The sequence below is a fragment of the Anguilla rostrata genome, chromosome 7 (assembly GCF_018555375.3).
Source record: "Anguilla rostrata isolate EN2019 chromosome 7, ASM1855537v3, whole genome shotgun sequence".
Classification (NCBI taxonomy): domain Eukaryota; kingdom Metazoa; phylum Chordata; class Actinopteri; order Anguilliformes; family Anguillidae; genus Anguilla; species Anguilla rostrata.
In genome coordinates this window covers 4,635,734-4,663,537 of record NC_057939.1, presented here as the reverse complement: position 1 = coordinate 4,663,537, position 27,804 = coordinate 4,635,734, and the positions used below count along the sequence as shown (strand labels likewise).

The window sequence follows — 27,804 nt, the reverse complement described above, 5'->3', positions numbered from 1 at the left end:
TATAAATGCTTGCCACTCCCAACCCATCATTTTCCGTGGGTATTTGTTTTCGCAGAATCACTCAGCCTTCGTATTTATGTGCAATGCAGTCTCCACAAAAGGGCCCACATTTGCTCAATGTGCTTTGATTCCTACGAGTAGATGGATCCTCATAAAACAATGAATTTTATAGTGGGTCTGACTGAAACACTGCTCATTACCACACATTACACTGCTTCTCTTCTAACAGCGACTGAAACTGAAAAGATGGCTACGCGGCCAGTGGCGCACAGCTGGCTGTCACCGGGAGCTCTTGTGGCGTTATGGTGGGGCGCGGTCACAGCGCGGACGGGTGAAAGGCTTCGGCGGCGGAGTCAAAGGAAGCGCGACGCGGCAGTGTGTGAGCGCCGCGCGGTTAGGAGAGGGGTGGGAGAGAGAGGTGGAAGTCTCTGTCTGCCACTTTCCAGATAATGGAGGACGTTCGGTGGCCCGCTGAGAGCCAGAATCCGCTCGAAGGAACACTCGGGAATCGGGTCGGTGTGGAAACACAGGTGCGGACGCACACACACACACACGAGCACAAACACATGCACGCACACACACATCCGAATGGAGCGTATAAATAATAAAGCATTTATGGAAGCATGCAGTAACAATACGAGGTGGTGTATTTAAAAAAATAATAATTTGCAGGACATGTCTCTTTGTGCAGTCTCATTTTCTAAATGAGGGGCTAGAGAAGCGGTATGTGTTTATTAAATTTATAATATCAATAATTTGAAAACAACAGCTGTGGGATGAGGGGCTATGATACATTATAAGGTGGAATGTTATTGTTTTTTGATCTATTTGGGAAACTAATAAAAAAACCAAAAAAAAAAAAAACCAGCTGTGTGACTGTGAAATCACCATTGTCCCTGGAAAAAAAAAATTTGTTCCTAGAAAAAATCTCCAGAAATTCAGCTTAGCCACCGTACCATGGCACAATTGTGTCTCAGGCTGAACGTACTGGATCTTGAATTACACATCGCTAAAGACAGACTTCACCCTTCACTGGCCGCAATATGCAACGGGCTCAGCTGTGCAAATCCGTGCCACATCGACAAACTTTCTAATTAACCTTTTACGTTAACCGGCCGTGGCTGGGAAAAAACGTTTCCGTGGCAATCCGTGTCCAGGTCCCGTGTGCCGTGGCATTTTCCAGGAAAATTGAATTTCGGGCGAGGAAGTCATGGTTTGATTAATGGCACAAAGCCACGTGCTGTTTGCCACTAAAAGCCACACGAACGGTGACGTTCACATCAGGGGTCACTGCCGGTCATATTACAACTCCGGAGATTCTGACATTTTTAAAACACTTTATTAAAAGGAATCATATGTGTGATTATGGAATATGGAATAGCGTTGTGAGTAAGTAATTCACTCCCACAAAAACTTTGAGGCCACCGGAGCCATCATTGTTGAACTCTCATAGATTTTCATTGGTTAACCCTTTCAAGAGTAGGGTTTATTGAAACGCCCCCCCCCCACAAATTCTAAGTCAGTGTTCTAGAACTCCATCGACTTCAGTTACCAGTAGAGATTGTTACATCAGCATTAGAATGTTCAGTTAAGAACATTCTAATCACATATTTGTGATCTCACACCAGGAAGGGGTTAGAGCAGGAATCGACAGTATGAACAAGCATCCAATGGCAAATGCTTCGGTGAAACAACACCCAACGTCTGTCTGACCGCACCCTGGGAAGTTTGGAAGCGTCCTATGAAGTCCTCACCCATATGAATGAGATCCTGCCTCCTGTGCACTCCCCCCTGCCCCACCCCCGTCCCACCCCCGTCCCCCCAACCGTTTGAAGGATAAATCCTCACCTCCTCCTTCTCGGCGCTGACCAGGTCCCGCCACTCCTCGGTCACGTGACTGAAGTCCACCTTGTTCATGGGCACCTTGACGTCGCCGATGGCGTCGTGCTTGGAGAAGCGGTCGAAGTCGTACACCGTCATCACCAGGGTCTTGCCGCCAAGCTCAGTGTACGGCACCTGGAGGTCAGAAAAACACCTGATCGATTGCACCTGTTTGATTTCCAGATCCCAATCCCCATAGTGAAGAGGCACGTACACACAGGACCAGGGGTGATGCACCGTCTTATGAGTTCAAGGAAGCTTTAAAACTGACGATTTAGACAGCTACGTTTTTTTCAGTTCATCTCATGCCAATTAGTCATTTGACCAACATCACACACACACACACACACACACACACATGCACACAGATACAGACACACATAGACAGACACACACACATAATAACCACACAGTCGTTAATCATATCTTCAAACAATGACAGACACGTGGTGTCCTCACCCTCTCCTAAATTCACTAACGAATCGGTGAGTGTGTGTTTGGGTGAGAGGATAGAACCATTCCTCATTCCCTCCAAGAATAATCATTTTCGCAGCAGAAATCCATTAAGCGAGAACGGAGGACCGCGGAGAGAAGGGCTCATTACAGCAGCCTGACAAGCCGTCTGATTGGCTACCGAGGAGATAAGACCAGGGATTGCCATTTTGTCCTTGACGTTATCGTCGTCGTGTTATTATGTAGCTACTTCATTGCGATAATGGAGGCAGCCGTGATCAGATGACGAAACGGCCGGCGCTCAGTCTGAACGTACCGCTGGAGGGGCTTCATAACCCCTAAATTTAGCCCCAGGAGACAACACCGCGGCCGCGCGTCTCTCTCCGCACTTATTATCCACCGAGGGCTGCCGCCTGTGCTCTCTCCACCCTGTCGGGGCTGTTTGTCGGTTTGGCTGTTAGGCATGAATCGCGCGCGCGGCGGCGCGGCGGCGCTCAGTCATCTGGAGGACAACGTGGCCCTTTGTTCGCTAATGCATCAGTCAGCCCCGGTGCGGAGCGCAGCATATGTCAGGCAAGGTAATCGGTCAGGAGCTTATCGATGCTCCAGCTGGCGACTGTCATGCGGAGGGAAAAAAAAAAAACCATATGACAGGCTCACAAACATCTGCGGATCTGTAACATACTGTTAATGAGGCATTCTGAAAAGCAAACAAATACTCATTGGAAAAAAAAAACAAAAAAACACCTGCCGCTAGAACCAAGGGAAGATAAAGCTGCTAGTGAAGGGTTGGCTGTTTCTAGGACGGAAAACACACTTCTGTTAACCCTTTGAAGAGCAGGTTTTTCAGAATGTTTTTTTTCAAAATTCTAAGGCAGTGTTCTAGAACTCCACTGTTTTCAGTTACCAGCAGCGATTGTTACATCAGCATTAGAATGTTCAGCTAAGAACATTCTAAACACTTACTTGCGATCTCACACCTCAAAGGGTTAACTGGGTACATCTGAGCGCTGGAGCACATGGTCTGTCTGTTTTGTAGAAGAAGCGCACCTTGAAGATGAACTGCTCGTTAAAGCTGGGGTTGAGGGTCTTCCGGTGCACCTTGGTCTCGAACTTCTTCTTCTTGTCGGGCAGCAGGTACACCTTGACGTAGGGGTCCGAGGTGCCGCCCATGTCCATGGCGGGCAGCTCCGCCGCTTGGATGATCCCCACGATGAGCTGCGGGGGAGGGGGGTGAGGTGGGGGGAGAGAAGAAGGCGGGGCTTCAGCACCACAGGCTAGGCTAGCAACAACAACCAGGGGCCTTCAACCCCCACTGCCAGACTGAGGCTAAACCGCTATCGCTAACCGCTAACACCCCACAGAGCTTCGGTTTACTTTTGCCAGTTCGCCGGGCAGAGATTTTCAAACTTTAGAGAGCAAATTAAGTTCTCTCACCACTACCCTCTCTTAGCCAATCCCCAGCACGCTGGTATCCAATGCTAAAAAAAAACACTTAAAAAACGGGCTCTGGGAAGGAGGAAGGAGAGGGAAAACCACACGAGCTCCAGAAGCAGAGGCTCCCTGGCTACTCTTTTCGTAGCCCGCGGCGCGGGGTCCAGGGCGGCTGATTGACCTGCCAATCAGAGCAGCTCCTGCTCGGCCTCTGGGGCTCAGGCAGTCAGTCAGCCAGCCGTCTCATCAGGCAGCCATCGAGGGGCAATCTGCGGGTGACCGAGATGTTCAGGCTCAACCCGGCTGATTTCTCGCTGCCACTGAGGAAGGGGGACGAGATTGGACAGTCCAGAGGTTCTGACTCTAAAGAAATAAAGCTTGTGGCAGAGCTGGCAGTGGGGGGTGCCCCCTACAGTACACAAGGGGAATGACAAGGAAACGCGAGTAGGGGGGGGGCGGTGGTGGTGATGGATATGGAGACCAGATCAACAACATGCTCCACACCACCTCACATACAGTGTTTACTTCCAGGTGCAGCACACAGGGGGGAGGAGGGGGGGTGGGGTGTTATGGTATTGATAGTGAATGAAAAAAATGGAGATGATGAAATTTTCCTATGAGAGCTCCATTTCATGGATGTAATGAACAGGGGCTCATCAAAAAAACAAAACAAACCAAAAAAAAAATTCCCTGGGCACAACTTCACAGGTTTATCAGTACCTTCTTCCACCCAAGTACTAAATGGCCTTAATGGCAGAGATATCATACATTAACTGGAATGGTTGTCTTCTTGGGTTCACAACTCTCCAAACACCAATTACTCCTCATCGAAATTACCATGCGACTCTGTCATCGTGCCATGTAATACAATAAAACATTTATCTATTGGACAGAGAGAGGTTCTTTATACTACCAATAAGATGTAGTGTTCAGTAGTTACAAACAAGCGTTTACAACAATTATTGCTCGCTTTGTTGGCAAACGCAATAAATTATTTCTGCCATAATCATTTTAAATGCCATTTAAAAACTATAAGGCCAACAAAGCCATAGTTGTTAATTAAAACATGAAAGGCCGCTTTATAATCTTCATCTCCAACACATTCAGGAACGCAGGGTTTTTTTTTTTATTCGAGAACAAAGTACTTCAGAAATGAAACATTAATTGAAAAATTATCTATCAAACCGTGGCACCCTTATACTTCTTTGCTGAAAGTATGGCGCCTTCTGTACGGTCATTTCTGTGAAGGATCTTAGCTGTGAAAGAGCAGTGACACTCTGACCGTGATCCCCCCAGTCCCTCAACTCCAACTCCTGAAGGTAATTTCCCACAATGCACTGGGATCATTCCTCAGGTCCCCACAAAGGGTGTGTGTGCGTCTGGTGCACACAGTGTGAGACCTCGCGCATGCGCGCACCGTCACCGTGTTCCTGTACACCTCGGCCACACATTTCTACTGTTGGCTGCATAATGGCACAGGAACTGGAATGGCACAGGAGCTGGTTAAGCAAACAGCCTTTAAGGCATTTCGAGTAGTTCTGAGGTCCATCGCTCCTGGCGGAGCGCTCCGTGCCGAGGGTGAAACGAGCAGGCTGTAGTCACGCGCACCGCGATGGCCTCCCCGCGAACCTGTTCAGAGGCAGCTGAAAACCTTCAGATGCAAATGGAAAAATGAATCATAGCTATTTTCCCTTTGTACACACACTCTGACTCCCACGCGGAGCGTCTGTAATGGTCCCGCTCAGCACAGCGGCCGTGACAGGAATCCAGAGACGGACCCCTTTCAACGGGCGCCCGACAGATCCGAGTCTTCGCACCGCTTTCCGCCACCCCCCCACCCCCCCACCCCCCCACCCTCCTGAAGGTTTAAAACGCAGAAGTGCCTTTTATTTTCCCCTCTGTCCGGGCAGCCTCGTTCTGCCGGTCTGGAAAAACGGCCGGCTACCTTTAAACACAGTGAGGATTTAGTCTCCCGCAAGGTCCCGTAAGGAAAGAAAAAAGGGGCAAGATCTTGCCAAACAATCACCCCCGCCACACCGTTTGGGGCGACGCTAGCTGTGGAGGTAGAGCGGTCGTCTGGCAACTGGAGAGTTTTCATTTTTCGGTTCGATCCCCGGTCGAAAGTGTCCTTGAGACACCCAACCCCTAATTGCTCCCAACGAGCTGGTCTGTGCCTTGCACTGCTGCCTTGACCGCCGTTGGTGTGTGAGTGTTTGTGTATGAGTGTGTGTGTGTGTGTATTTAGGGTAGGTGTATGTGTGTGTGTGTAGTGATGTTGTGGTTGTGTGTGCTGGTGGTGTGTATGTGTGTGTGGTGATGTGTGTGTGTGGTGTGTGTGCATGTGTGGTGTGAGTGTGGTGTGAGTGATGTGGTGTGCAGTATGTATGTGTGTGTGTGTGTGTGTGTGTGTGAGAGAGTGCATGTGTGCGTGAATGGGTGAATGAGAGGCATTCATTGTAAAGTGCTTTGTGCAGTGGGTGATGGAGAATGCGCTATATAAATGCAGGTCATAAAAAATGCAGTCCATTTAACGTGCTTCCCAAGGACAGTGATTCACCTTGAAGAAGGCAGTGCCCAACACGGCATGTCCAATGCTGGCATGCATGTTATTGAGGCAGTGGCAGGTCCGTTCTGCTGTTGGTCTCTGCGCTTTGGTTCTGCCCCCTGTAGTTTTTTCTGAAGGCGCACTCCTGCCTTCCTCCAAAGCCCAGCATGCCTTGGACATGGCAGATAGCCTAGTGCAGCCTCATATCTCAATAGGAACAGCTTGTAAATTTTGCATATGTTACTGCTCCAAAATAATATTTAGTTCAGCTTTACAGGATATATAATTATTTCGCACTTTGTGAAACTACATATTTCTCATTTTCTGTGGCATTTTAGGAATCAGAGAGAAAAAAAGCCATCAGAAATCAGCTGACTAGCAGAGTATGCCTTGTTAATCAAAGCATATTAAAAAGCAAGAGCCAGCTATCTCTGACTAACAAGCAACCAATTTATCAAATAAATAAAATTTAAAAAAAAATAAATCTCAAAGGGATTTGCACTCCTGGGGGAGGTTAGGATGTTTTCAGCTTCATTGGCTCATGGTATATTTCATATTCATAAATATAAAGGTTGTATAAAATATGGAATTTGGTATGCTCAAAGGCTGCGAAGAAGACAAATCTTGCTTGCATCTTTTGGTGTGTGTGCGCATATGTGAGTGTGTGTGTGTAAGTGAGCAAGGGGGCGGAGGCAGAGGGGGGCTTGTTTTCAAAAGTGCTCATTTCTGAAAGCTTTGCATCTGGACAGGAGCGACGGGCACAGGTGGATTATCGCAGCCCGGCGTCTTTGTTTACGTCGGCTGGTTAGCGGCAGCGCCAAGCTGCTCTCAGACGCCGCCGCCGCTATCTGCGAGGGAACATCTGCCTCCCGGGATCCGCGTTTTCGAGCCGCTCTGCTTCTTTAAAACTCCGTCCGCCGTGAAAGGGAGCAGGCGGGGGTCCAACGCCTCGTCTTTACACCACGTTTGAATTTATCTTAACGCCTGCTCTCTCGCTCTCTCTCGCTCGCTCTCGCTCTCTCTCTCAGAGAGGGAGGGGTGGATATCGCCAAAATCGCTCCGGAATCCTGAGGACCGCGGCTTTTTGAAAACAACGATGAGGGAACGGCGTCTCACGCAAAGTTCTGCCTCTCAGTCAAAAGCTCGCGGCCGTTTACGCTCGTGAGCGAAGCGACCGCGCCTGCCGCGGAAAAAATGCGGTTGGGGGAAAGGTCTCTGCGTACGTGACTCAGTAAAGTGCAGGAGTGTCCGGGTCAAAGTGTGGACACAACAGAAACGGAGGAGAGGAGCAATGGGGAAATGGAGAGTGGAAGCATGGATGACTATACTTACACAGGGGGAGAGAGGACACACGGTGGGGGGGTGGGGGACGATTCAGAGGCGACTCCTTACCTGGTTCTCGGTGAAATTGTAATCCAGGGAGAACTGTAATTTGCCCAGTTTCTCTTGTTCCTTGGGCTCGGCCTCTTTCTCGGTGTCGGTCAGCCCTGTCTCAGCATCATCATCATCATCATCCTTCAAGGCCTGAAGGAGACACCCACCAACAGTCAGTCCTGGAGCCGCCGCCGCTGCCGCCGCCGTCGGCCCGCCACCCGCGCCGCCGCCGGCCCGCCGGCGCCCACTGCTGACCGCTGTCGGTACTACACCCGGGGGGGGGGGGGAGCAAGCGCTAAACACACCGCTGAGGTTAGCGTCCGGACATGCTCGGGGTGATGCACTAGCCTGGGTCACGACCCTCGTTTTTTTAACATTCAAACTGCCAGGTTAAAAGAGTGGTTTGGGTCTAAAACAGAGGTCTAAATCTATCCGAAGGCGGTGTGGGTGCAGGCTTTGTTCCGCCAAGCAGTGACACACCTGATTCTGCAATCAAGTCCTAGCAAAGACTATTCTAGTGGTTGATGAGTAGAATCAGGTGTGTAACTGCCCAGTTGGAACAAAAGCCTGCACCCACACCGGCCCTTTCTGGATATGATTGAGGACCCCTGGTCTAAAAGAACGATGAGCAAATTAACTAACGCATGAGTTTAGAACACAGGCAATTTGGGTGCGATCAAACAACAAAAGAAGAAGTGTAAAGTAAATAAGTTTGGCGGGAAAATAAAAAAAAAAAAGGTTCCATTGTTGCTATTTCTAGCAGGTCGCTTTGTGAAATATAAAGAAAATATTGGATAAAAGCATAATAAGGAAATGAATAAATAAAAATGTTTAAATGTCATGTGAGTCCCTGGCTAACCTTGATCTGGGGGCGGGGGATGGGTCGGGGGGTGGGGGGGGCAAGGGGGGGCAAAGAATGGGTCGGGGGGGGGAGGCAGTTTATCATCGGTCAGCATGCGATTGAAGAGGCAATCTCAGTCTCAAAATGTTTCCCCCCCCCCCCCACCCCCCGCCCCGCACCCCATCCCAGTTCATTCAGTGCGAAGTTGCCTTTCAAAAATGTCAGACGGCTCATTATGCATGCAGGGCATTCTCGTACTATGAAACAGTGCCTTGTGCGGGGTCACCCCCTCTTTTTCAATCACCTCCCCCCCGGAGGGGAGTCAGCGAACAGTCGCATTGTCACGAACTCCAGCTGCATGTTGTGTTACTGCACCCATGGAAGCGATAAGCATCATGCTAGCAGAAGGTGTGGGTAAGTGGATCAAAAATGTACATGAGCTCTAACTTTCCCATTAGTCTTCTGGGGTTTGCTGGTGTGGAAGCAAAAAGGCTGAACTAATTTGATTTTTTTTTCTTTTTATCCTTCTTTTCTTTGCTTTTTTTTTTGTATTGCCCAACTGAATACGTAAGTGTCTGTCTCCTCTGTGTGAACTCTCACACAAATAGAGTATTTAAGAATGAAATGTGGATAAGAGAAAATATGGTCTGTGTGCCTACACAGTTGTTTATGCCAAGTAATAATATAGGTAAAGCAGAAAGAAAATTTAGCAAGTTTTTTTGGTTCAGTGACTGATCCACAAAGAGGAGCAGAAATTGCAGATAGAATGATTAAGACCAGCTGCAAAATAATAGTTCATAATTAATATTACTTCAGCTTCACCTGTTTCCCATTAGTCTTACGACATTACTTAGCGATTGTGTTTTCATGTATATCACATGCTTTTGTACACAGCCATGGGTAACATTAGCCAGCGACAGTATTAACAAGCAGTATGACTGTGGCTGTCCAGATCCCTTGGCATCTATGTAAATGAAGGCTTGGGTTTAGTTAGTATAAATGAAAATGGTACTGCAAATCTGTCCACACCTTTCTATTGAGTTAGGGCAACAGGGGGTGGTGAAGCACAAACACCACGTTTGGTGTCATATTTTGTGGCTGAAATGTCCACACATTTTATTGACATTCTCATATCTTAATTTTTATAGCATTTGTGCTAACCGGTAGCTTAATCATTGGGCATGCTGCCAGAGGGTGCCTTTAAATAACAATAACAATAATAATAAATATACAAATCAAAGCTTGTATAGCACCAGGAAATGTTTCCAAAGAAAATTCAATTTAGTTCAACCTTGTTGAAGCGCACCACGCATTCATATGTATGTGCATACGTAGATATACACATATATTTTACATATGTGGATATGCAGGTATTGTATGCATGAGTTACTTTTTTTTTTCTTTCTTTTTTTTTTTCTACGGAGGGGGGGGTAAAACGATGTTGTCAAGAGGCTAAAGGTCAGAACAGCAGGCTTAGAAGATCCAACAGCAAGTAGGGAACCTACCGCCAGTGACAGATCCGCACAGTCATCAGACACAACACACATAAGGAGGACATAGAAGGAAGAAACACACATTAAAACAACCATGACACAAGAGCTCCCACAAAACTTCTGGGCATACCAGGAGAAATGACTACTTCTGTGGCCTTCACTTGAGTGGAGCAATATGTGTGCATGAATTTTATCTGGGTGCCCGGTGTGAGATGTGTACGATATGTGTTTAATTCATAGCTGGAGTAACTGCTTTTCCGGTGTCGTCAGCGATTAACGACGAGAGTTTCTGGCAAGAAGGCTTAAGAAACGATACCGGTATAAATATGCAAAAGGGAAAAAGTGCAAATGGCAACAGGATGTGTATTCGTTTGATCCCATTCTTTTTTGTGCCTATTTGTGTATTTGTGTGTGTGTGTGTGTGTGTGTGCACATGTGTAACAATGATTTTCAGACATTTAACACAGGGCTTGCTAGTTTGCTATTTAAAAAACAAAATGTGCAAGGTAAGAATAATTTTTGATGGTTATCACACGTGTAGTGACTTGAATAAACGTGTCACTCTATTTAAATGTAATTTGCTCATCGAGACACTGATGTGGCTAGATTTGTGCATTCGTTATAATGCAAAGTTGGTCAAATTTAGATTGCAAACTGACTTCACTAATCAACTGTTCTGCACTTGACATAGGCTATTCAAACAATGAGCTGAAGCCTGTTAATTCATTTACTTTAAAACATAAGCGTTTGACATCGAACCCCGTGGGAAAAGCTTAGTTGGATATACCAAACTCATGCCACGCTAGGATGAACTTACAACTGCTTGCCACCTCCAACCAAATATTTTCCCAGGGGTTTTATTTAATTATAGGTGCACAGCACCCACAGGGTACACAAAACAGCTGGTTTGAAATCCTCTCACGAATGTGGGCCATGGTCTCTGTTTGAGCAGTGAGTAAACATGGCCGCCGTGGCCCCAAACCCTGTATTAAATGGATTTAAGCCAATTAATCTGTCGGAAGTGCAGTGCCACAAGCCCCCCCCCCCCCCACCCTTTTATGTAATTAGTATGCAAACACAGGTTAGGGTTTATGTGTTCCATATCATGTCCCTGTGCCAGTCGAGGGAGGCAAACTGAATTAATGTGACCCCCCCCCAATCAATGTCGCTACCTCTCGCCATTTCTCTGGGTTAATACCGATTGCATTATGCAGAAAAAAGCACACTCAGTACAGAAAACAGGTCGGACGTTCACAGCGTTTAGAAAGATATCTCGTTCAACAAAGACTGATAAACGTTGTGGGCAAAGGGCGGCACTTTTTGCAGCCGATATAACAAGGCATTCTCCCGTTAAACGTCCTGGAAAAATACAACGTGAGACTCGAAACACAAGGGGGTGAGATTCGTGCATTCAAACGAGCAGAAAACCGGTGGACAGGAGGTCGAATAGCCACTGCGTGGGACTGTAGTACGTGTAGCCAGTTGGGTCAGCAGAATATCTTACAGGATCCCTGTTCTAACATTGTGTGACTGTATATAGCTATATGGACTCAAAGTGTGGCTCAAACACCTTGCTAATGGTAAATATGGAAGCTGAATTCCATCCATTCATATCGTCTCTTCATATTTTACTGGGATGTTGCCAACTCCTTGCAGAATGAAAAGCTTACTAGCAGGAATATAATGAGAAAGCTGTTCATTGTCACCGTGTCACAGTATACAGGGAACCTTTTCCTAACAGCAAGCGAACCTTTTCATAAGAATGCTATCAAGAAATGCATGGCCTAAACATAGACTCATCAAGTCAGGGACTGTTGGCCGCTCATAAACAGTATTCTGAAAATAACTGCCAATACAAGCAGCAGTAATAGGACATACTTGCTTTAATGTTAAACTACTGTGCTATTCTGCATCAATCCTCAGTGCATAGGTGGGCCACCATTTTATACTGGGTCAGTATTATTTTAAATTAAGAAGGCAAACACCGTATGCTGAATGTGCTGGTGAAATGGCGAGACCCCAGAACTCGGGACAAAGGCCCTTTTACCTCGAGCTTCCCTCCGTCTTTGACGTCCTTCATGTTGATGGCGTTCTTCCCGCCCTTTTCCTTGCCCTTCTTCTTGTTCTTCTTCTTGAAGATGCACTTCTTGCAGATGCAGAAGCAGCAGGTGAGGATGAGGAGGACGGCGACGAAGGCGATGGCAATGATAGCCCATGACGGCACTGTGAGGAAGGAGGACAGTCGCCGAGGTCAGAACTTAAACGTTACATTTACGTTCACCAACCGACACCCTGAGCCGACCAGAGGAGGAGGGGTTTCCCTCTTGAGCCTGGTTCCTTCCGAATCTGCCGCAGAGAGTTTTTTCTGTTGCTTCTGGCTTGCTCCAGTGGGGGTCTGGGCCAGGGTTATCTGTGAAGTTTATTGTGACAATTGCTGTGAAATGTGCTATACAAATAAAATTTGATTGATTGATTGATTTTATTATGCATGATGCTTTTATCCAAAGCGATGTACAATAAGCGAATACCAAAGGTGGTTGGAACAGCTACACAACACAGGTCCGATAAGGCACAATTCTCTTTAAGTATGAGCTATCCATCCATGAACATCCAGTCTAGTTCACATGGTAAGCATAGGCTGTCATAAGCATAAGTTATGGCAAGTCATAAACTAGAAGTGAGGCATGATTGCAAGGAATATGATAAATAGCTACAACATCAACATGAAGACACAAGTGCAACATGAAAGTGCTAAAGATAAAGAAGATATTGTAAAGATACATGGCACATGAAAAGCATCATTGACTGCCATTGATATCACTTTATCCAGTGTGTATAGGGGAGGGATCATTCTGTGATGCTTTGTCCTCAACAGAGAGGGATGCATTTAAGCAAATGATGCTTTTTTTTTGGCAGTGGCTATTAAAATCTATTAATTCACACACTGACTCAACCACATATTACCACTAGGGGTGCCAGTGAGAAGACATTTTACCTGAGGGGTTGCTATTAACATGGAAAATATTCTTCACTAGTATCAGTGATATCCACACTCAAAAGGTTTTCTTGCCATCTTCTTCCATTTTCTTGCACATATCTATTTCTTTAAATTGAGGTCAGAGCTCAGTTTCAGTAAGATCAATTGCCTCCTCACACAAATGTTTTATCCATTGATAATGTGCATTTGAAGCAAGACCATTTAGTTACAGCACTTGGATTGATATCCAGTAATACCATGTACCAAGGTATATAAAATTACCAGCGGTGTTATTTCAGTACCACCCAGACTGCTAACCGTTAAATGAGCATTTAATTGTGGAATCAAAGTAACGAAGTGTTGATTCAGTCACTAGGCCAATAATGGCTATTTTTGCCCACGTTAAACATCAAAGAAAAGGAAAATGTCCACCTCCAGCTGTCACAGGAATTTCCTTCAAGCAGCACAACACGACTCACTGATATGGCCACAGACACAGTGGCATACGCTGGTTGGCTGGCGTGTGGCTTTTTTTTTAATCAATAGAGATTGGACTTATCTGTAGCGCAGATTCGATGAGTCCCCTCAAACAGAGCGATGTTCGGAACGTCACAGACCATGGGACAGTTTACACGTTCTGCTAATTTGTCGAGGAATGATAGATGCGGACCTTTTTAACCTTGCCCAAATGAACAGCGATCGCTAAAACACCTGGCGGCTAAATCGCGTCCATTTCGTAACACGCAGCTGCGTTCATTAGCGAAGGGGGACAGAATAATCACACCGATTCATTATGGCCGACGTACAGTCGTGTACAACAAACTGCTCCTGTAAAGCTGAGAACGTTCCTGCAATTTAAGTGTCACATACAGTATGTGTGCGCGTATGTGTGTGTGTGTGTGTGTGTGTGTGTGTGTAAAACAGATGAGTAATACACGGTCTAAATGTGGTAACCCCATAAAGGTTTTTTATGTGCAACATCCCACAGTGTGGGGGAATCACGAGACAAGTAAGAAAAATAACAATTTAAGTCCAACAGTGTCAGAGATTCAGTTTGAGTCCATAGACTATACACCCGGTTTGTTTTGAAACATAGCAACTGTCTCAATGGTAAAATGGTGATGCAACACATACAAGCGGATGCTGCAGAGGAGCGTACACTGAATAATTCCGATTTTGACTTCTCTCCTAATTATGACTCCAACTCCCCCCCCCATTTCACACGGGAGGTGGGACCCCGTTTCACTCCAGAGGAGAAGAACCTTGCATACCTGCCCTGCAAATGCAGAGAAACTGTGCTCCTAACAAGGAGACAGCTCAGAGGCCCTCTTCCACGCGAGCACGGCCATTACAGAGCTATTTCAGTGCAGCTACAGCGCACGGCTAAATCGAGGACTGGAGAAGAATAGTCGAGCCCTACGCAACCGCTTGTCATAGAAGTAAGGAGGAGGAGGTAAGGCCAGACCCATTCAGCTGTGATAATTATGGGGAAGCCTCCCTAATTGTCCCCTAATGGTTACTTTTCAAATCAAATGGCAATGCTCAAAAGTTGTGAAAACAAAACGAGTGGCTAGTTACTGTTATTCACTTTATTAGCAGTGAGCTTTTCCAGGAGACAGATCAGTTTTCTTTCGCTTTTCGCTTTCACTGGGGAGAGAAACCGTTAGTCACCGAGTGAAAATCACAGGGTTCCTTCAAAAATCTTTGCTCAACAGTGTAAACAACTGTTCGGTTATGGGAGCGTAGCGTTAACCCTCGTCTGCTTAAAACTATTTTTAAAAAATTGATCTTGGATGCATCTGATGGGTTTTAAGTACAGCAAATAATAGGCATCCTGACATTGCTTTGAAGACTTGCTGTTCCTCACAGAAGACAAGTCTATTACCTGCCTTGGGCTCGCTGGCACAAGCCTATATTGTCTTAGCCACATCCAGGGACAAGGGGAAAAATCAATGGCATGTCGGCTGAATCGATAAGCACTCTCTTCCAGGAAAGCTCTAAAATGGCTCTGAGATGCCCCACATCTGTTATGGTTCTGGCAGTGGGATGGGTGAGGCGGAGAGACAGAGGGGAGGGGACGAGCAGGGATACTGGGTACCCTTGAGGGGTGGGAAAAACGGTGAGGAATTGTTGGGCTGAACGACCTGCTCTCGTCATTATGTTATGTCATATGTTGTTATGTTAGGTTTATTTATGTTAGGTTATGTTAAGTGAAAAGACACTCATGGCTCAAGCCTACATTGCTTTCCCCTAATATAGGCTAAAGGTTGCCAGGAGCCCCAGGAATAGAACAGAACAGAACAGAACAGAACAGAACAGAACAGAACAGAACAGAACAGAACAGAACAGAACAGAATAGAATAAAAGAAAGTTATTTTCCCCAGGAATATGAATGTAGAAGACTGACTGTTAGTGGAAACCTCTCTGTCCACACATTCCAAGGAATTAAAAAAAGTACACTATGTTAGCTTAAAATTATTAATGGCACAATTATTATTATTATTATTATTATCATCATTATTATTGTTATAATTTATTATTATTATTACTTCCATCTTGTTGAGTTTACTGCTGGTAGTGATGTTGGTGCACCAGATGAAGGCAGTCTTCCCTCTAGACTAAATACAACCCAAAGACACAGTGCAGTGATAGGGACACTGTGCTGTAGGTGGCATCATATTTAGACGAGACATTAAATAACTGAGCGTGATCATTAAAGAACCGATGACATAGCCAGAGTTCTACAGCGCCCTGGCAAAATTTCCAGCTTGGCTCTCTCTCAACCTGGCTGCCTAATCATCCTTCACTTTAAATGGCTTAATAATTCCCTAGCTCTCCACCGTAGCTGATGTATGAATGAATGATGAATCTTGGCACAAAATGGCTGCCATACATCACTTAGGCAGGTGCTACACATTGGTGGGAGCTGAGGTGTGTTTCCCCCTTCAGATCATGAGTTGAAATACATGCTAATATACATGCTGTTCTTCAATTACATGATTATTATTCTCCAGATGAACAGGGCATCATGGTTTCTGAGCATAATGGTACAAGGAGAACTGACACCAACACTCCCGTAATTTCTGTTTGCAGCAAACACCTCTCATCTTTAGCAGGGCAATAAAGTAAAACGTCAAGTATAAATGTAGGCCAATAACAGACTTAACTTGCTGCATCTCAAATTCATTTCCATTTATTTTTATTTCCTTGGAAACACAAAGAGCCGTATCCTTCGGTAAGATAAAGGAAGAGTAATTCACCGTGCTTTATGCCCTCCAACAGGAGCGCAAGTGGACACCTATCAATATTCCCCGTCTCCATCTCCACCAGATGAACAAAATTATAATTGATGACAGGAGTGGAATCAAAAAGAATTCCAAACAGAGGTGTCCTTCATCTTTGTTAAAAGAGCATTCTCTAGCTGAGAGGCAAAATCAATACGCATTTATATAAGTTCAAGTGCGTTTTGCGTGTGTGTGTGTGTGTGTGTGTGCAAGTGCATGCATGTGTGAGTGTCCGTGTGTGTGTGTGTGTGTGTGTGTGCATTTGTGTGTCCATAACTATGTACATGTGTGTGTGCACGTGTGCACGTGTGTGGGCGGAGGGGCTGGGGAGGATGTGTGGTTGAGGAGGTGGGCGGAGGGCTGGGGAGGATGTGTGGTTGAGGAGGTGGTGGAGGGGCTGGGGAGGATGTGTGGTTGAGGAGGTGGGTGGAGGGGCTGGGGAGGATGTGTGGTTGAGGAGGTGGGTGGAGGGGCTGGGGAGGATGTGTGGTTGAGGAGGTGGGTGGAGGGGCTGGGGAGGATGTGTGGTTGAGGAGGTGGGTGGAGGGGCTGGGGAGGATGTGTGGTTGAGGAGGTGGGGCGGAGGGGCTGGGGAGGATGTGTGGTTGAGGAGGTGGGTGGAGGGGCTGGGGAGAATGTGTGGTTGAGGAGGTGGGCGGAGGGGCTGGGGAGGATGTGTGGTTGAGGAGGTGGGCGGAGGGGCTGGGGAGGATGTGTGGTTGAGGAGGTGGGGGAGGGGCTGGGGAGGATGTGTGGTTGAGGAGGTGGGCGGAGGGCTGGGGAGGATGTGTGGTTGAGGAGGTGGGCGGAGGGGCTGGGGAGAATGTGTGGTTGAGGAGGTGGGCGGAGGAGTTAGGGAGGATGTGTGGTTGAGGAGGTGGGCGGAGGAGTTAGGGGGGATGTGTGGTTGTGCTGGTGTGCTATATTTGGATGCGCACAGATGAAAACCAATGGATGAAAAAAAAAAGAACCTTTTCAATTTGTTTCAATGCCGGCACTACAGAGCAAGAACGGCACTGCAAATCCTGAACAGCTGCACAAACTTCTTTGAGCTTGCTCCTCATTGGCTACATCCAGCCCACAACGCTAACCTAATTCATAATCAGAAATTACCATGAATTGCGCAGACAGATTAGAATCTATTTAACATTCCATTTATATTCTGGTGGCTATGTATTGTTTTTGTTTTGTTTATTAATCATTACACATTAGCAGCGAATTTTATTTTACTACTTTTGCTCGGTCAGAATCATCTTTTTACTTTTCATGTCCCCTTGGAATATTCTGGAATATATTAGCTTGCCAATTATTACAGTGGAGATATCTAGGTAGCTGATTTTCTGCAAGGCAAAAAAAAATTCGCTCTAGTTACCATGGCTAACTCTAATACACTGCCCTGTCCTTCCTTTTAAAAAAATTTAAAACAAATAGAACATTTGCTGGGTGTGGTTCGCTACCAAAATACAAAACACCACCTGGAGTCCAGCTGTTCCCCTTTAAGTTGCAAACAGTATACAGAGCCTAGACCCACTCTACTTAGGAAGCGGACTTTAGACGCAAAGCACAGCGTTCAGCTCGTCAACACACCGCTGGGACAGTGCCGTGGGGCAGGTGCCATGGAAACGCAGGAAAACGGGTATGGACAGGGTCCATTCTCCCTCAAAACCACACCGAGAACACTGCATTTTAATGGCAGATCCCAGGATGGGGGTTGATTCATATTTAATACCTGAATTTGTGAAATATAACCGACTGCATGAAATTATATATACATTTTAAATGAAACTGGATGAGATGAGAAAAATATCCTGTCTATTGAATAATAACACAGCATGAGCCTACATAAATGGATTTATATAATGGCTGTGTCTGGCATCATTACGTAAAAACTCTGCCTTAATTGCAAAAAAAACCAGAAGCGTAACAAAATTCTCTGTTCTTAATACATATTCATTTACAGTCATCATTTTCTGCGGAATACTAATATAATGTCTTTAAACAGACTTCATCACGAGGGAAGGATTCAGGAAAACATGTCTGTGCCTGGTCTAGACCGAGCGTGCCCAAGGTTTTTAGCACAGAGGGCTAAACCAGAATATTTAAACATCAGCATAAAGATTAAAATGCAGAGGTGGAGCTAGATGTTTTCCCCTTATACCAGGTATAATCTGACAGCATGGCACTGCATATCCAAATATATATTACTTTAGTTACAGTATAGACTGCATTACTAGTGTACTAAGATGGGGCTGAGATAAATGACCTTTATTTATGAGAAAAACTGAATTTGACACTTATTTCTATCTTTCAGAACAGCCTGAAAGGAGACTTACTGAATATTTCACCAATCTTTCCGTAAAATAAAAAAAAAAGTACAAAAAGCGTGTATGTACTGAGCCGAGTGTCACTTGATCTGTTTTTTCCTGTTGCAGCAAAAAATAGAACTCGAATTTCGAGTGTTGCCTGCGCATTATTTCAGAAACCTGTTCCAGCCTGCTGTGACTGGATCTAAACACAAACAAGTACATAATGTGTTGTGCCCCGAACATGTTCCGTCTTGCTCCTTTTGTGTTCCGGTCTCTTTTGAAGCAATGTGGCATCATCGCTTCATAGCAGCTCTATTCCCCCCGCCCCCCTCCTCTGTGAGTTCGCCGCACGGTGTGGTATCAAGGCCCCGTGCGCGCGGTTGTGCTGCGATTAAATATTTACATCGCGACGACGACAGAAATATTCTGTTAAATTTTACACGAGACAAAGATGAGCAGTGATCCATTAATCCCCCTGATTCCCCCTTTGTCTCATTGTCTCAAGGTCAGAAAGAAATGCATTATGAGTGACATTTAAAAAAAAATATGTACGTACTGTTGCATTGCTGGTACAGAGATAAACATACTGAAAAGCTGAACGCAGATTCAATTCTTTGCTCTAAACACGGTTCGATGCAACTGCCTTGGCAGCTAGAAAACAGCTGCAGTCTTGTCTTGTGAGTTTAAGTCAATATTTCCTCAAAGCAGGTGCTGAATTTTAGGATATGAAGGTCACACAGGTTAACTCATAGACTGGTATATAAAAGTTTTTGTTTTAAACCACAAATGACCCTGGTGTCCAATGATAATTAGCTGTATACACCAATGGCAGTTGACTTGTATATTTAGATCAAATGTAATATGTTCGATACAGGGACGCAAATAGCCATCGACCATTATTTATGAGTTCAGCAAGCAGCGTCCCTAGAATGTCAGATCGTATAAACGATGGGGCTCTCAATACATAGTGAAGATCAGATCTCGCCATCCAATCCAGAGACAGAGATGGCTCCTTTGCCACCAAATCCAGTCCCAGAGATGGCTCACTGTGCTGTGGAGGTAGGTCAAGCTGTACAGCCGTGAGGGGCGGGGGGGGGGGGGGGGGGAGGAGTGTGGTGGGGAAGGGGGGGGGGGGCATCTTGTGAGATTTCTCCATTCCGCTACACTAAATCCAAAACTTGAAGACTCCATTTTCTTCGCGGTGAGGAACAGGAGGAGAGGCGCCAGCTTTCGCGGCTGGAGAGGTGCAAATGAAATTCCGCGGCGCGGCGGAGGTCACCTCGGCCCAACGGCCGCTGTGCCGAGAGAAGACCGTCCGCCGTCTTCCACCGCGGCGCGGACACAGACCAGACGCCCATGAGTCACAGTCACCGTCTGATTGGATAAAAACGATAACGGAGGGCACTCCATCTCAGGTGAATTGATTATCGAGCCAGGGCTTCAAATCCATCTCTAAACCCCGCCATCTCCTCCTGGGCTCTCAGGTTCCCCCGCAGATTAGGAGAGCTCTTTCAGCGTTCGTCGGGAAGGTTGTTTGTTGATTACCTGCAATATTCTGCCTCTCTTTCGCTTCCATTTCAAACTGCAGGAGTAATTTGCAGGAGGGCTGCCAGCGACCGGCGTGGATTAAAGGCTTGATACGGTAATGCACAGATGCAGCTATGGACAGCTATGTTATCACGTGTTTCCGCCCAAATAACTCACATTTTGGAATTAAATTAAAGTCGTTAGAATATTTTGACCAGGGTACATGATTATCCACCTGTCATCTCATTGGATGATTATGACATCATTTCTGTCTTGGAGTGGGCGGGGCAACCCAATATAAAGTTGCTAGATGGTAAATGGTAAAAAGTTGTTAGAACCTTCTGTCCCCGGTTCGTGATTATCCACCAGTCATCTCATCGTATCACGATGACATCATTTCTGTCTTGAAGTGGGCGGAGCAACCCAATATCAAGAGTGACGTACATCTACAAAACACACGGGGCACATCGTGTGACCCACACATTGGACACACAACCCCACACTGAAGAGCAAGGAAAAAATGATTCTTCTGCAGCCGACGTGTAAAATCCTTTAGTGAATACGTCCCTCTGGCGATGCAAAACGGGCTATTTACTGTATAAGCTTTAAGAGATTGTATAAGCTCCCCGGGAGCGTCATGTGTAATAACAAATAATTAAAAGGGCTCTGAGAATCGACTAGCTGCATGTGGAGCTTATGAATCTATAAAGACTGAGGGAATCGATTTAAAGGTCACGTCTCGTTGCATTGTTTTTGGGTGATATTAATTTGAGAGAGTTTGGGAGAAAGGTTGGGGGGGGGGTGGACGGGGGGGGGGGTTGTGGGAAGCTAATGATTTTCTTGCGGTTGGGGGGGTGAGGGGGGGGGGATCAAGCTCCTGGATTATTACTGGGCTCACTGAGTCTCTTAGACGAGAGGAGCCTTCACTGAGATGAGACGACGCACTGAACAGAGAGGAGGAGAACTAAGATGAATCAGTGCGCCACGTGCTCCGTTCGAGACACGGGCTAATGAGTCGTGGCGGTGCTCTGCAGGTGAATTAATCTCGATGATACTCAAACTCGTCCCTTTCTCCACCTCGCAAATCACCTTTCCATCCAGGCCTCTTATCAGCTTTGCACATCAACCAACCCACAGAGGGGAATGCGTCCCTGGCCTGCACACCAGTTTCCAGCAGCCATCCCACCATGCACCCTGCTCCTGTCAAATGGTTGAACCTGAGCAAGGATGGGCTTAGTTAGTTCTTGGATGGGAGGCCTCCTGGGAAAGCTAAATTGCAGCTGGATGTGGTGCATGTTGGCCAGTAGGGGGCAATCTGTGGGGAGGGAGAGGGGTGTTCGGCGCATTTAAGAGGAGCACTGAAGAACAGAGCGAGGTGGCACAAAACTTCCCGAAATCTCACAGATCCAGTAAAAGGATGGAAGCCACAAGAGGCCAATCAGAGACCACCACTTAGCAATTTGGCCTCGAGACCAGAATAATTTTTGGTTCAAAACCCAAGACTGGGAAATAATCTCATATGATTATTGAGGAAGGTACATACTGTAATCTGTGCGGCTGGTTTATATATTCAGTGGTGAAAGTGCACAATATGTAAAACACGAGTTATCATCCACAATTATATCTGCTTTTAGCTTGAGAACATGACTGTTACCATCCAGCACGGTAGCAAAGTTAGTGGCAGGCAGAATTTTGCAAGCATCCTCACCCATTAAAATCCTCAGCTTTCACTACCCATTAAAACGCAAAAAAAATCTAATTTACACAGAACGTGCCACCGGTTGTCCTTACATGCAAATTAATGTACAACGCTGCAGAAATCCTTCAGACTCAATTACGAATCAGTGAAAACACCCCGCAACACAGATTTTGAGGGACACAGAGGAAAGAGAGCGACGTTTGTGGAAAAAGCCCCCCGAATGTCTCCATTAATTTGAGCCAGTCTGAGTGCCGCAGGGCTCTCAACCCAAACAGCTCCTAAACGGGAGAGGTTAATTAGCACGGAAGAAAGGAGAGCGAGGCTGCGTTTTCTGCGAGGATGCTGGGATGTCCGTTAAACGCCTCAACGCACACGAGGAGGGTTTGAAGAGAGGAAGCCGCGGACGCGGTGTCCGTCGCAGGACAGACGTCTGGACCCCGGCTACCCCACGCCAACCCCAACGCGCGACGTTCTCATCAAAGCAACCATGTGACAGAAAACCATGTGTGTGCGGTGGGTAGGCGATCTAAGTTCAGTTCAGTTTACAGGCATTTAGCAGACGCTCTTATCCAGAGCGACTTACATTGTATCCATTTATACAGCTGGATATATACTGGAGCAATGCAGGTTAAGTACCTTGCTCAAGGGTACAATGGCAGTGTCCTACCGGGAAATCGAACCTGAAACCTTTAGGTTACAAGACCAACTCCTTAGCCATTATACTACACTGCCGCCTACATCTTCTTCATTCTGCACTGTTTGATAGCCCTGCCATCATACAGAAATTACACATATGAGTGCTGGAAGTATCAAAGGAGATGCATGTTAGGTTGGGTATACTCCTGCCGTTGCCCTTGACACTGCACTGTGGTTGCCCACTGCTCCTAAGTAACTACGATGTGTCAAATGCAGAGGACAAATTACCCCACAGTGTTTAATAAAAATATATATCATACCTTATCGCTTACAACTGCCCCAACTGATATCAATAATAATATTAAAGTTACATTCTAATCTTCAAATTTGAGCGATACACTGCAGCTGCAGTATCCTTAAGCAAGGTACTTTATCTCAATTACCCTGGCTAAGCCCTAGCTACAAATCTTCCCGTGTGAGAACGGCCGACTGTAGACAACGCAAGACATCATGGATTCTCCAATCCATTTTTGATTTGGTTAGTCTTTGGGAGGTCCCTCGTTCCTCTGGATACGCTCTTGGGCTTCGGCGCGCGTCGGGCCGTCCGACGGCTGTCAGGCACACAGATTCGTGCGGTCGAGCAGCATGAACCCTGCCTCCCCTGCTCGCTCCGGCTCACTTCTGCTCACTCCTGCTCACTCCTGCTCACTCCTGCTCACTCCGGCTCACTCCGGCTCGCTCGATCCCTGAACCGGAATGGCAGATAATGATGGAGGTGTGCGGAGAGAAAGCAGGTCATAAATCCCCCGTTTCACTCCACCGTACCGCAGACTGAGAGCTGAAAACCGATAGCTGTCTTGAAGGGAGGTTATCCTACAGGCAGATAGCAGTCAAGAGGGACATTTCCTTCATTTAGCAGACGCGTTCATCCAGAGAGAGAAACGTGCAATGACTCCCTCGACCAGAGAGTATAGATGCAACATCCTTTAAACGCAAGTGCAACTAAACTACTGACCGAGAACCAAAATACTAATTCTGCATACATACACTTTCTAAAATAATCCACGAGAGAAAAAATAAAACAATAAATATATGACAGAATAAAAATCTTATCTTGAAAATACTGTAATCTAAATTAGCGGAAGACCTAGTATGTGGGGGATCAAAGTGGGACTGAGGTGTAGTCTGAAGGGTTCAGTCTTAATGTTAGAAGACAGCCAATGATTCTGTTGTCCTGACAACCGAGATAGGTCCGCCCACCACTAAGGGGCCAGTACTGGCAGGCATCATGATTGGAGAAACCACCAAGCAAATCAGCAAATCATAGCCAATCACGTCAAGGTCGTGGAAAGGAGATTTCAGGCTGGGGTTATAGGGTTTGAAGATTAGGATGGTTTGAGTGGTATGGTGGAGTAGCATCATTCACTGCTCCGTAGGCTAGTACCAAGGTTATAAACTTAATGCAAGCTGTAACAGGTAGCCAATAAGATGTGGAGGTGTGTGACATAAGCATACTCGGGAAGACCATAGTCATGTGCGGCTGCATTTTCCTTTAGCTGGAGGGGGTATTGGAGACAGATGAGAAGGGAATTGCAATAATTTGGGTGTAAAAGTATTGGGGCTTGGACTAGCAGCTGTTCAGAATGAAAGTGTGGATTCTTTGATGTTGTACAGACAGAATTTTCATGCCTCGCTCACAACTGCTACAAGGAAAGAAAGAAAGACTACAACAGAGTCCTCCAGAGTTACCGCTGAAGTTCTTGGTAGTAGAACAGCCCTGAGTGAGATCCGTCCTGTAGCATCGAGATTAAAGAAGATGTGTTACAGCGGCGAATACTTGGAGGGAATGTAGAGTGCCTGAAGACGACTGTAGTGGAAATGGTCCAGGAATCAAGATGAAGGGAAGGATGTAGAGCACAAGGCCAGCACAGGTTCAGAATCATTTATTCCGGTGCTATACCAGCATCACTGGGCCCCAGAGACTTTGTCTGCAGATGTCTGCCTGCTAGTCTGTGGGTTTCTCTCTTATAGTCAGTGAGTGTTGAGTTCAGTCACTGGTCAGTCTGTGTAATGTGTAAGTATGATGATCAGTAGTCATGTTTTTGGACTTCAACCTTCTTGAGTTAGCCAACAGTTGTGATCCTGCTTCCGTGGGATGTTGTTTGTTGTAGCTGGTAATTCCACTCTGACTGTAGAGAGGCCCAGTCTGTTTCCCAAATAGTGGAGTGGCTGAGGTCTCCTTAAAAGACTGCAGGCACACCGCCCAATGACTCAGATAAGTTGCGCACGGAAGAGATGAACGGGAGAGCGTAGGGTGAGATGGTCTGGAGAAGAGCCATTACAGCCACTGAGCTGTGCAAACACAGAGCTTCTCCTGTTCCAGGAGGGCCTCATTATCTGCCTTGGAGGGCAGCAGGGCCTGCAGTGCAGTCACTGCCACCACGCAGCTTAAGCAGACGATTTTCGACAAAGTGTTGTTTTGATTCAACCAACCAACTCAGCTTAGCCCCCTTGGGGTAGGCACGTGCCATGGGTTTAAAACGTCCAATTACACTTGCTGGACTGTAGCTCTCCCGGATACAAATTAAAATGTCCTTCTGTAGCAGAAGCAAGCCTCTGGACCTGAATTTGGGGCATAATCACTCAAAAAGCAATAGTAATAATTCATTGAATTTCTTTCATGCCTCCTTTACACAAACGTGTACATTAACACTCTCCAGAGCAGGCGAAAGCACAGTTGAACTCCATGATAAATCCCACCTGTGTCACAGCTGCTTTGAAGTTACTGGAAGTGTTTTTTTTTTTTGCTTTAGACCACAATCCCCTGAATGCCCTATACCTGCCTTTGTAAATACTAAAACATCTTCCATCGCACACAAAAACTGCCTGACTGCATTGAAAGCATACACTGAAACTGAAACAATACAAAGCCGATAGATTTCCATTTTGAAATATTCATCTTATAACTTCTAATCCAGGGGTGTCCAATCTTATCCGAAAAGGGGCAGTGTGGGTGCAGGTTTTAGTTTTTTTTTTTTTTGCCTAGCACTGTGACACCTGTTTGAGCTAATGAACTAATCACGGTCTTCAATCAAGACCTTGATGAGCAGAATTGGGTGCCTTAGTGCTGGGCTAGAACAAAGACACGCACCCACACTGGCCCATTTCAGATAAGACTGGACACACCTGTTCTAATCTAATATGCCTCGTTCATTTCCACTATGAATATGAACTAGGCGAAAATATCACCCATTTATACTGTTAAGCGGCTTTTATCACAACATAACTAAGTCCATGAGGTAAAATATAACCGTCTACCTCATTACGACCACTGAAATTCAGACTCAAGCCCATCAGGTAAAATATAACCGTCTACTTCATTACGATCGCAGAAACTCAGACCGTGGTCCGCTTGTATATTCCTCATTAGTGAGCTGGTTTAGCCTTCCAAAGAGGCACGGACATTTTATGAAACAGGTCGCTGACGTGCACCGAATTCAGCTCGGCGGAAGGCTTGTTTGACTGATGCCCGGAGAATAGACAGCAATTCAAACCCGCAATAACAGGTCTGAGTTTTTTTTTCCTAGCCGCGGCTCGGACCGCATCGGGGTGGGGGGGGGCCTGGGGAAGGTACATAGCAACCCCCAGAATATCGGTCACACAGCGCGTGGAGCCCTAATCAGTCAGGAGCTGGCTGCTCATAAAAGGCTAATGAGTCACCGGAGCCAAAGTTCTGCCAAATATAGAGTTTTACAGGAGGATTTAAAAGGTAGGTTTGATGAGAAAGAAAAAACTTGGGGGGTGGGGTTGGGGTGGGGGGGGAGGGGGGTAGATCCACGAAGACAAAAACAGCGAGCGCAGTTCATGTAGCTTACTGCGCCACAGCTTTCAACCATGTGACCACGCCTAAAGTTAGTGAGAGCGGCTCACAAGTACTGCACAATAACCGTCACATTTTTTTAGTCGCAGAAAATGTTTTTAGCTAATCCTGTTAAAGTAGGGCCTGTCCCTGGACTAACACCTGTCGAGAACATGAATGTGTTTTGAGTGACAATTCCAGATTTTTATCCGAATCCAAATTAATCTTCATCCAAATTAAAGTGATAAAGTTCATGAATTTTATAATGGGTTTTTTTTTACATGGGAAGATTATAATGGGTAAGGAACTGGAACTTGAAACCTGAAGGACACAGGTTTGATTTGAGTCCCAGGTAGGACACTGCCGTTGTACCCTTGAACACTGTACTTAACCTGTATTGCTTCAGTATATATCCAGCTGTATAAATAGATGCAATGGTTGCAAATGCATATGTAGAATGTTGTGCAAGTCACTCTGGATAAGAGCATCAGGTAAATGCCTGTAATGTAATGACAAGCCATTAAATGCTAACCCCTTGTGGGCAGCTGCAGACCTGGACTGCTGTATTTCAGCAAGCTTCAGGGGCACACGGAACCTTCCAGACCTTTTGAACGAGTGCCCATCACTCCAAACTGCCGGACAACTCAGTTAGGTCCCCAGCCAGCGGTGCCACAGTGGCCGGCCTGTTTCTATGCGCTAATGTCATTTCGACACAAAATGGCTTCCTCGCCTGCCTCTCAGAACAGACTAGATGCTATAATAGAATCAGAGGGACCTCTGGACTGCTGTGAAGATGGCCGAAGCTTCCAGGCCTCAATCAGTCGAAGTCTAACCTGCCAATCAGTAAGACGTACGGAAATATTCCGTCAAATTGCTTCAAATTGCAAAGCCAAGATGAAGTGTGGCATTCTTAATGGAAACATCTCCCTTCAGACTTGCCACACGATTAACGAGAATAGGAAAAGCATTACTGATCACAGCCATGGAAAGTAAAGAAGTGATATCCAGTTTATTACTGGCATCGGAGTTACTTTCATACACAATAAATTAACATGCCTGTCGTGCTAGGAGTCTACTGAATTTGCTGTGTGTACTCAGTCAGGATGCAGTGTTCAAAATTCAATCAAGCAAAATGAATCCTCATATCAAATACCATACATATTGTTCCAATATCCTGTGTTTTATACTGAAGAATCTGCTGAACCTTTAACAGGTCCTCAGAAAGACTGGCTCAGAAAAACTGGCTCAGATCACACACACACACACACACACACACACACACACACACACACACACAATAACTTCCATTGTTTACTGGGTGGAAAGACAGTGCCTCCAGGGTCCATACAAACGGCAGTTGACAACAATGAGAAATATAGAAAGTGGATGTGTAACTGCGCACATGCTGAAAGAAGACACCTTGTCCACTCATATTTAATGTAAACAGGTTTGAACCGGGGATACCTGTTACTGTGGGAAAGGGTAATCTCCTGTA

The 27,804-nt window shown here is 46.1% G+C and overlaps 1 protein-coding gene across 5 annotated transcripts in view; it reads right to left on the bottom strand.

Moving 5' to 3' along the window:
• Nucleotides 1–27,804, bottom strand: part of syt1a (synaptotagmin Ia) — a 183,212-nt gene that overhangs the window by 29,557 nt on the left and 125,851 nt on the right. For 4 of the 5 annotated variants that reach the window (XM_064342439.1, XM_064342438.1, XM_064342440.1 and 1 more), the window contains 4 exons: nt 12,069–12,244; nt 7,706–7,837; nt 3,385–3,552; nt 1,849–2,016 (listed from right to left, as the gene is read on the bottom strand). In XM_064342439.1, coding sequence (XP_064198509.1) covers nt 1,849–2,016; nt 3,385–3,552; nt 7,706–7,837; nt 12,069–12,244 — 644 coding nt within the window. The remainder of the gene's footprint in view (nt 1–1,848; nt 2,017–3,384; nt 3,553–7,705; nt 7,838–12,068; nt 12,245–27,804) is intronic. The other variant, XM_064342442.1, reaches the window with a different exon arrangement.